The sequence below is a fragment of the Vombatus ursinus genome, unplaced genomic scaffold (genome assembly GCF_900497805.2).
Source record: "Vombatus ursinus unplaced genomic scaffold, bare-nosed wombat genome assembly UNPS02014813.1, whole genome shotgun sequence".
Classification (NCBI taxonomy): domain Eukaryota; kingdom Metazoa; phylum Chordata; class Mammalia; order Diprotodontia; family Vombatidae; genus Vombatus; species Vombatus ursinus.
In genome coordinates this window covers 781,259-791,907 of record NW_020954591.1, presented here as the reverse complement: position 1 = coordinate 791,907, position 10,649 = coordinate 781,259, and the positions used below count along the sequence as shown (strand labels likewise).

Below are 10,649 nucleotides of genomic sequence, written 5' to 3'. Positions count from 1 at the left end.
AAAGAAAGAAAGAAAGAAAGAAAGAAAGAAAGAAAGAAAGAAAGAAAATAACCTCAAGATGTAGACCAAGTACATCTCCATGACTGGTATCCAAAGTTGTTTAGGGATACCTGGGGTACCATCTGGAGATTAAGGACTGCCAGCGATTGGACTCCAGAGATTGGCAGCAATGACTCATACATCTACCCCATAGAAACCAATCAGCTACTATAAAGTATATGACAATTCTTCATCTTATCCCTTCAAGTGCTGTGAAAACCTACTTTCTTAGTGGAAGTTTTCCAAGTCTCCATCAAAAATTAAGCCCACACAAAAACATTCATATCCTCTGACTCAGTAATCCCACTTATAAGGTTTATACCCTAAGGTATAACTTTTTTCCCCACCAAACTGCATGACTCTGGCCTTCTCTACTATGCCACAGAAATCTTTTTATCTCTGAAAATCACTTCAGCCCTGAAACATATACCTTGGAAGTACCTTCTGGCCTTGGGACTTCTTTCAGATTAGAGGGGTCTTCCCAGAACCTCCATTTAAGGAGGGTGTCCAATCCAGCCATCTCTTCATTTCCCAGCAGGTTGGACTCCCCTGGACTTCTCTATCATGTCTTCCCCCCCACATTCTCTCTTTATCCCTTTTCAGCTTCTTTTTATGTATGGTCTTCCACATTAGAATATGAGCTCCTTGAGGGCAGGGCTCCTTTTGCTTGTATCTGTATTCTCAGTGATTAGCACAGTGCCTGGCACATAGTAAGTGCTTAACAAATGCTTGTTAACTGACTGATTCACCTAAGGTTAGTGTTAGCAAGATCAAACACATCTGTACAAAAATATTCATAGTAACACTTTGTAGTAGCAAAATTTTTTTAAATGATGTGCCCAAGGATTGAGAAATGGCTAAGTAAATTGTGATATGAAATTAATGGAATATCATTTCTCTGTAAGGAAGGCTAAGTAGAAAGACTGCAAAGAACTGTGCAAATATATTTGTTATACAATACTGAGTGAGCAAAGCGCTACCAAAAGAGCAACTTCATTCACAATCACTTTTCTGTGCCTTTATTCAATGTATTTGGGTTTTGTTTTGTTTTAGTAGTTATTTCAATTTTTGTTCTTGATTATGCTTTTTCTCTTACTATCTTTCTTTGATTCTTGTTCATATAATTGAATACTTGTTTGGATTAGTAGAAGTTAAAACAAAATGTAGCAATAAAAAAAAATTTAAGAAGAAGAGAAATAAACCCAGAGCTTAGAAATCAGTTCAGCTTCCCCAGCACTGCTAAAGAAATTCACTTCACCATAACTCTTAGATTGGAGAATAAAGGAGTGAGTTCATAAACAATACTTTAAAAAAAAACTTTCATAGGATTGATATGACAATTCAAACCTAAACAGTAAAAACAACCAAGTAAGGGTCACCAAGTAAGAATATATAGGGATTATCAACCTTTTAAATTTTTTTTTTTTTTGGGTAATGGACCCCTTTAACAATCTGGCCAAGCCTATGGACTCCTCAGAATGTTTTAGATTAATAAAATACACAGTATTACAAAGAAAACTGATTATAAAGAAATAGTCATCAATTTTTTTTTAGTAAACAGACCTCAGCTTAAGAACCCCTGAAGAATAAAAAAGTGCCCCAGAACAGAGCCTTGAGGGAGCATTATAGACCAACCAGCAGAGATAGAGAAAAGGAATCCAAAGTGGATGGCTAAGATAATTTGTTATCTTATTAATAGCCACTGGAAGAATCTTCATGGCTGCCTCCTGGTAGAAGATAGAAGTTCAAAAACAAACCAACAAAAAACAGAACAGTGTTTGTCCTTAAGGAGATAAATAACTTTTATTCAACTGTAGACATAGTATAAAAGGAAAGTGTGATGAAGGTAAAGGAGAAACCCAGGCAAAGGGTCCCAGGAAAATTAAAGAAGGCTAACATCTGAGAAACATGAGGAGCTAGTATCTGAGGTGAAATAATATATTATGGGCTAGTTAAATTTAATTACTTTTTTGCACTTGGGCAAGGACTTTGAAGAGCGCTGTGATAAGAAATTAGGTTTGCCTAATGCTTTTGCAAATCACACATACTCTCTCACGGCAATTCTGCCCCAATTACATAAAAGTTCTAAATGCACCACCACCACCACCCCCGCTTGTTTTTGGGTTTTTTTGGCCAAAATTTTACCGCTCTTTCCAGATGCGAAGCAGCCCTGGATATCCCACCTCAATATTGAAAAAGATGGTCTAGAAAGGGTTAAACTCTGCAAATGCACGGTCGACCAATCAGAAGCATTGTTTTGCTGAAATCAAGGGCCTAGAGGATAAGCTAAGACCTAAATTTTTCCAGGAGGTGCCATTTTTGTTGTGTGCACATCATCTTAGCAACCGGAGAACTCTATTTTAGAGAACATTTGTTTGTGATCCCAAAACGAGTTGAAGTAACTACAGGACTCAGACAAAGGGCTTTGCAGAATGCTAAACACAACAGCAGGATCGCTCCCAGATCACTAGTAGGGGGTTCCCAAATCTCTTTTAGTAACTGGGGGTCAGGAAATGTATCCTGGCTCAGCCTGCCCTTCGTGAAGGCCCAGTGTCCAAATCCAAGCCCAGGTGCTGTCATGTTACAACACCGTGGAGGTTGTTGACAATTCCCTCGTCTCCACCCCTTGGACCTTCTTCATCTAATCTGACGCCTGCCCTTTCTGCTTCGCTTCAAGTATGCCAAGGAGCTTTGCCCAGGTCTCTCGTCTTTTAAACTTTCGGGGAAGGAGTGAGTTAGCGTAGCAGGCAGGAAGAAAAGAAGCTCCGGGTCGGGAAGGCGTGGAGAGGGGAGGGGAAAGGGGGAGAAAAGAGGGAAGCAGTGTGCAAGGAGAAAGCCAAAAGAAAAGTAACTTGCCATGGCTCGAGAAGCGTGCAGGTCCTGAACGCCACGCGTTCCACTAAAGAAGCCTTCCTCCCCGGAGCGGAGACCAGCCTGGGCTTTAGTTTCGGTTTCCTTCCACTGGCGTAATTTGGCACAAGCGTGGCAGTGGGGTGGGCACCCAAGTAACTCCGCCCACTTCTCCCCAGCGGCCACAGAAGCCCGGTCCCGGTGGCCGCCCCAGAGTTCCAACCTCTGGAGCCGCTGCAGCTGGGACAGACAAGCACCTCGCACAGAAAAGATGTTCTCTCTTAGCTCGAGGGGATCGATTTGGTGAAAGGCGGAGTCTGAGTTTGGAGAAAACTCTTTTCTTCCCATTCTCTGCTTAGAACTCCCCAAACTCTGGTCAACTTAACACCGCTTCTTCCTGCTGCGTCGCGTTTTCCTTTCTCATAGATTTTTAAAGATAGACAGGACTTCAAATCTTTCTTTCCCCCTTTCCTCTTTATTCTCTCTGGAGAGAGTGTGACTGCAGCTTCCTCGGATTGTCTTCCCAGCCTCCTTTCCTAATAGAGCCTGGCGCTATTACCATATCATAGATTTCTAGATCACGTGGAAAAGAATTTCTAAGTCTTCTAGTGCCTTGGCCACCCCTTTTTCGACTGAGGAAACAGACCCAGAGGGACTGACTTACCCACGGTCACACAGCTCCAAGTCAGCTACTTTTACTTTGTCTCTATTTGTTTTGATGCCTGAGCTTCGCAGGATCCTAGAATTTTGAACTGAAAGGAACCTTAGAGACGAAATATTTAGAACAACCTCCTAATTTTATAGACGAGGAAACCAGGGTTAAGTGACTTAGATCAAGAACTGGAAGACACCTCAAATCATCTGGTTCTAACTCCTCATTTTAGAAGTGAGGAAGTTAAGGTTCATAGAGGTCAAATGACTCACCGGAGGTCTCCAGTAGTGCCCCTTGAGGCTGGATTTGAATTTAGGCTTTCTGAGTCCTTACAGGCCTTCTCATTCAATATTCAACATTTTTTTAAGCGCCTAGTATTTGCTATAAATGGTCCAAGTTCTGAAAGGAAAGTTAAAGAAATTTCTAATCTAGTAAAGGAGAAGAGAAATGTATACAAATCAATAAAATGCAAAAGTGTAAGAAGGATACAAAGTGCTATGAAAACAGGCTGGAGAAATAAAAATGGTAAAATGCATGATGTATGTTTGGGGGAAGCATTTGAACTTAGCCTTGAAGGATAAGTAGAATTTCAGCAGGTGGAGCAGTGATGGCTGGGAAGGTAAGGAGGGGAACTCCAAGCATAAGAAGCAGTGAAAGGGCAGGAAGTGTTGGAAAACTTGACTATTGTGAAATATTTGAAGGGAAACAGTCCCAGGTAAAATTGGAGAAGTTGGTTAAAATCAGATTGTGGAGGCCTTCAAATATCAGATTAAAGAGGATAATTAATGAGGAGCTGGCTTAAGTCTTTGAGCAGAGGAATGACATGATTAGAGCTGCATTTTAGGAAAATTAACTTTGACAGTGATGATCAGGACAGATTGGGGAAATACACTACCAAAAAAAAATGTCATCCAGCACCTTCCAAGATGAATTGATCTTCTAGCAATCTTTTGTTCTGGCATGAATTGCTACTTATTCCAGCCAACCTGCTATTTTGAAAAACAATGCATTAGGTTTTATACCCTTAGGGTTATAGCAATAAGGTTCTTTTAGGGTTTACAAAGTCCTTAGTGTGAGAGATGGAGAGAGGTGTGATTAAATTCCAATTTTGATACTTGATTTTATATATTCTTAACATGTATTTTAAGAAATTGAATGTAAACTACTGGGAGAGATTTTGTTTCCTTTTTAGTCTTACCCCCAGTTCTTTGCACATAATAAATACTAAATGAATGTTGGTTGAATTGAATTAAAGCATTCTAAAGAGGTTGGTCTTCTTTTAATCTGTTGATCTCAATCTCTCTCAATCTTGCAATTTTTCTGTCTCTCTGTATGTCCTTGCCTCTTTGTCCCTCTCTCTGTTCCCTTCCCTGTATGTCTCTGTATCTGTTCATTTTTCTCTCTCCCCTCTTCTCTATATTCTCTCACATGCACTCTCTTACATCCCTAGAAAAAGAGACAAAGACAGAGAGATAAGGAATGAGAGAGATAAAGACAGACAGACCAACCAAGACAGAAAGATAGGTACAAAATGAGATAAAGTCTGACCTGCCTTCTCTTACCTGATATTCTAAATGGAAGGCAGGAACAATGATAGACTAGTTTGTGTTTCTGTGTAATTTATTTACATATTATAAACCAGAGTTTTCTTGGATGAAAGGGTGATTATTAATATAAAGGACCCTGGAGAAAACTTGAAAGGTTTGAGACAAAAATGCACACAAACCATGTCTCCCAGCAGTCACAGAAGAGGAAGTGCAGCTTCTGTCTTGATATGTCTTCAGGAGCTCTATAAAGCTCAAATATTATTTTTTTTGTTTTTGCCTGTAATAAAAGTTCTTGTATTTAGATGTAATGGAAGCCAAGAATACATACACTTTCACTTTTCCTATGTAGGAACACACTGGAAAGCCCAGACGAGGAGTCAGGATCCTACCATCCTCCAGCTTTGACTATTATGTAGCCTCCTGAACCTGAGAAACTCTCTTCTCTCTGGGCTTCAGTGCCTCCATCTAGGATGAAAGGGCTAAATAGTCATTGATAAGATGCTTTATGTTTCTCCAGAAGACCAATTTTTCTTGCTAGGTTTATCTTTTCATGCTCTGATGACACTTCATTGTAATATCTTCTTACTAGCATTAAAGAAAAAGAAATTCATTTAAGATTGTGAATCTGTATTGGTCAAATACAGTAGCAAATTAAGTTTGGCCCTGTCAACTTTGTTGTTGGAACTTCTATGCCTATTTAATAATTAATAAATTGAACTAAATATAGGCCACTCCACATAAGTCAGACACCTAAAGGAGCTAGATAGAGACTGATGTATATAGAATTATCTATAGATAGATGTTATAAACCTCTACATATTATATATGTATACACCGAAGAATAATTACAATGCACACTCAGATTTTTAAGCAATCTATGTTTGGGAGGAAAAAGTGTAAACTAATGTAGGACTATGTTCTTATAGGGACAAGAATTCAAGCTGTACTTAAGTACTATGAGGATGGGGAAATTCTCTCTACCAACATAGATCAGCAACTTCTTTCAACTTAATAGACGTTTAAAAAGTTGTTACTATTTATCTATTTTATTACCAATTAATAAACATTTATCTTCTCTCCCTCTAGCCTCCTTCCTCTACCCTATTAAAAAAAAAAACCCTTATAACAAAAAACGCATAATTGTCATGTTCAAAAATATGAGTCTCATTCTGCATCTTAAGTCTATCACCTCTTTGTCAGGAGATGGGGAGCATGCTTTGCTGTTGTTCCCTTGTATTATGGTTGCTCATTGCATTGATCAGAGACGTTAAGTTTTCAAAGATGTTGATCTTTACAATGTTGTCATTGTGTAGATTGTTCTGCTCATTTCATTCTGCATCAATTTATACAAGTCTTCTGAAGTTTTTCTGCACCCATCTCTTCTGTTTTCTCTTTTATGGCACAGTAGACTCCATTATATTCAGATACCATAATTTGTTCAGTCATTCCTCAGTTGATGGACACTCTCTTAATTTCCAGTTCTTTGCCATTAGGAAAAGAGTTGCCATAAGTATTTTTGTATATGTAAGTTCTTTTCCTCTTTAAAAAAAAATCTTTTTGAGGTGTAGAGATAAGACTACTAGTGGTTTCTCTGGGTCAGAAAATATGCCCTGTTTAGTAACTTTGGGGACAAAGAGCTAAATTGCTTTCCAGAATGACTATACCAATTAGCAACTCCACCAACAGTGCATTAATGTGCTTATTTTTCCAGAACCCCTCCAATATTAGTCATTTTCCTTTGTTTGTCAACTTTTCTAATCCTATGGATATAAGGAACTTCAAAATTGTTTTACTTTTCATTTCTTGAATTAGTGATTTGTAATATTTTTTCCTATGGTTATTGATGGGTTGGATTTCTTCCTTTGAAAACCACCAGTTCATGTCCTTTGACCACTTGTCATTTGAACAATTTATATGGTCTCAGAGTTTCCTACAGCCCTGAGAAGAGGTTATGTGATTTGTCCAGGATCATAAAGCTAGCATGTGTCAGAGGCAAGACTTAAACTGTATCTTCTTGGCTCTGGGTCAACTCTCCAATGACTGTATCACCTTGCCCCTCATAGTACTTAAGTACTCATCTTCATTCATATTTATCCACTTTTAAAGGTTATACTTTGCACTAAATTCAAAATCATGGTGGTTTCAGCATCACCCAAGAAGTTTGGTGACCCTAGATGGTAGAAGAGATCTAAGGACTTGAGGAAATACAAGTATACACAGAAATACATTTTTGTTAAATTCTATGTAAATTTTGTTAGGTTAAGCCAAATGGCCTATAATCTTCGCAGTCTTTTTCTTGGAGAAGTGATAACAATTAAAACATTAGTCTTTATCACTGTCTCACCTGTTGATAATTATTTCAACAACCTAAAGAACCTACCCTGGAGGACTTTGCAAGAAGAATATCCTAATTGGCTAAACTGATTTAGAAATAGTGCTCCCTAAGGCAGAAGGCTGATCAGGTTGGGCTATAGAGTGTAATCCATTCCTTCGGTTCATAATCATCATTTTTCAGTTTATCAAATAATTACATTTTGATTTTAATTTTGGAAATTCCAGCTTCTACAATTCACCAAAAGGCCACAAGAGGGAGATACAATTGCACAGATTAGTAGAAAAATGACTACTGGAAGGATGACTTCACTGTATTAGATACAGTCTTTATGTATTTGCTAAAAAGACATGATTTAACACAAAATTAATCCTTATTACACACCTTTTCTCTGTTCTTGGTATATGTAAGTTGTTAGGTTAATTTGTATATGTAAATTGATAGTACAGATGCCTTTGTTCACTTTCAAACTTTTAAGGACCTTTCCCAGTTGATACCTTTAAAAACTCTAATAACTATTGTCTGCTGACTTTAATATTTGATATTAATTGATATTTAGCCAAATCCCAAGTGGATGGGAGAGGAATAATAAAAGGCCATAGAAAAGTAACAATTTAAGTTGTAGCGTCAGCTGAAGGTCCAGGAATAGTGTCTACCCTCTCAGAAAATCTTGGAAACAATTTCTTCCACCTATAAATCACAAAAATCCATAGGCTTTAAACACTAGAAAATTTAAATGATTATAGTAAGTGGTAACAGATAATATAACATGGTCTTAAATTTTTTTAAAATATTTATGCCATTTTCTCTTTATTTGTACAAATGATTAGTACCTATTTGACTCAAGGAAACAGCAGTACAAAGAATACATAGGCACTCAAAAAATTGATGAAATTTATTATATACAATCTAGACTTGAGAAATTAACATATTTAATAAAAATTAATTTTAAAAAATTTAGGATGAAAGGATGACAAATGACTCTCATGAAGACAAAATGATCCCTAATTACATAGCTCAATGGCACAGCTGCTAGAGCACTTGGCTTAGAGGCAGGAAGATCTGAGTTTAAATCAGGCTCAGCTTCTTCACCGGTAAAATGGGTTTAATAATGGAACTTAACTCACAAGGCTACCATGAGGATCAAACAAGTTAACATACAGAACTTTGCAAATCTTGAAGTGCTACACATGATACTAGATGTTAAAAGAATGCTGATTTTATATTTTAGGTTGTTTTGTTTGATTTTTCATTTAGCTTAGTGTGTCCTAGTTTAGTACACTCTTGTGATCTATAAGTTTTTCTCTGGAAAATTTATAAGAGAGAAGAAGCTTCTTGATTAAAAATAATAATAGTAATGATTTAATTTTTAAAAAAGAACTTATTAAGGGGATAGTTTCAGAGAAAACTGGAGCCAGGAATGATGACACATACCTGTAGCTAGGCAGAGGTTGGCAAACTTTTTTCTGGGTGGCACAGTGGTACTGGGCCTGGAGTCAGGAAGATCTGAATTCAAATCCCTCCTCAGACACTTACTAGCTGTGTGCTCTTTAACAAGTCACAACCTAAATTTGCCTTAGTTTCTATATCTATAAAACAGGGAAAATAGTAACACCTACCTCCCAGGGTTGTTGTGATGAGCAAATGAGATAATAAATGTAAAGCACTTAGCACAGTGCGTGGCACATAGTAAGTGTTATATAAATGTTAGCTAATATTAGCTTTGTGAGACAAGAGACCAAAACTTGTATATTATGTAGACATTTGTAAAAACAAGAAAGAATTGTTATTGACAAAATTCAAAATATTATAATTGAGTACAACTTTGTAATACGCGTCTACTATTAAGAAGAATGGAATTATTTGGGTGAGAGGGGAATAACATTTCATTTTATTAAGATTTAAAGTTAATGTTCCTTATAAACAAAATTGAATGCAAATGTTCATGAGTTAATGCTAATCTATGATGAAATTTCACATAATTTATCTTTGAAAATGTCTTCACACATAGAGCTACTGTCAAATACCGATACCAATTCATGAGCCTATATTTAATTGAGCATCACTTGGAAGGCATTTATAGAATTCTATTAGATTCTTCTATTGATATTTGCCTTTTAGCAAATTATTACAATGCAGATTCCTCATTTTCACTTGAGGGTTAGATGGAAACTCCTCAATTGCACAGTTAAATGCATTTTGAAATATGGAAATTTCTTTTGCACTTGCATAGAGGTGCAGAAAACACTGCTGGAACTCTAGTTTGAGCTTGGAAAATCTAATGTAAATTTGTCTTAAATGTAAATTTGTGTGGGAATGGTCATCTCATATTTTGTTTTAACTTTTGACAGCATGGGATACTATAAGGCAGCCTGACGTTTCTTATAATTCAAACAATGTTAGTTGTTAACTGAATTGACTTTACCACAATTTAAGCTTTGCATTTAAGCTCTGTTCTGTCTTGTAATTTCAGGTTGGATTCATTAAGAAACATTGTCAAGTCCAAAGCAAACTAATTTCAAAAGTCATTCAGTGTCAATAAGAGTGGTTAATGGTTGAGGGTAGTTCTCATTCAGAAACATTTCAATCTCACCTTGTTCTCAAAAAATCATAATAAAACTTGTTTTGTCATTATGGGTATGCACTTAGAAACAAAAAAAAAATTCACAGTAAAGCAGTCTGTACTGGCACTCCAAACCCTATTGAGTTATAACTGCATCACAATCATTTGAAGTGTAGTAAGGTAGCAGTGCCAAAGTAAGGGAGCACCTCATGGTCCCTAACCTAACTACTCAACTCTGCTTTTATGGCTTGAAAATAGAGACAATATGTAAATGAATGAATGTGGCTGTGTTCCCATTAAACTTTATTTTAAAATGTAAAAATCATTCTTAGTTCACAGGCCATTAAGAACAAAAAACAAAAAAAACAGGCAACAGGCCACAGGCTGTAGTTTGCCAACGCCTGTTCTCAGCTCCTAGAAAGGCAAAGCTAAGGGATCTTGAGCTTAGGAGCTGTGAGCTCTGTGCTGCTGTGAGCTAAGCTGATGGGGTATCAGAAAGAAGTTTGGACTTAATGTGATAATACCTCCTATCTCCCAGCCCCTCTCGATGTCAGCCCAGTTAAGAAATGAAGTGGGTCAAAGTCCCCCCCACCACCAATCAGAGTGCTTACTATAGGACACCTGAATAGCCTTCCAGTTAGGGAAAGAGAGATCCAGTCTTCAAAA

At 37.1% G+C, this 10,649-nt stretch overlaps 1 protein-coding gene across 1 annotated transcript in view; it reads right to left on the bottom strand.

Moving 5' to 3' along the window:
* Window positions 1-3,318, bottom strand: part of RBM43 (RNA binding motif protein 43) — an 11,724-nt gene extending 8,406 nt beyond the window's left edge. The window contains exon 1 of the mRNA XM_027877565.1: window positions 2,896-3,318. Coding sequence (XP_027733366.1) covers window positions 2,896-3,237 — 342 coding nt within the window. The 5' untranslated portion in view covers window positions 3,238-3,318. The remainder of the gene's footprint in view (window positions 1-2,895) is intronic.
* Window positions 3,319-10,649: the final 7,331 nt, after the last annotated feature.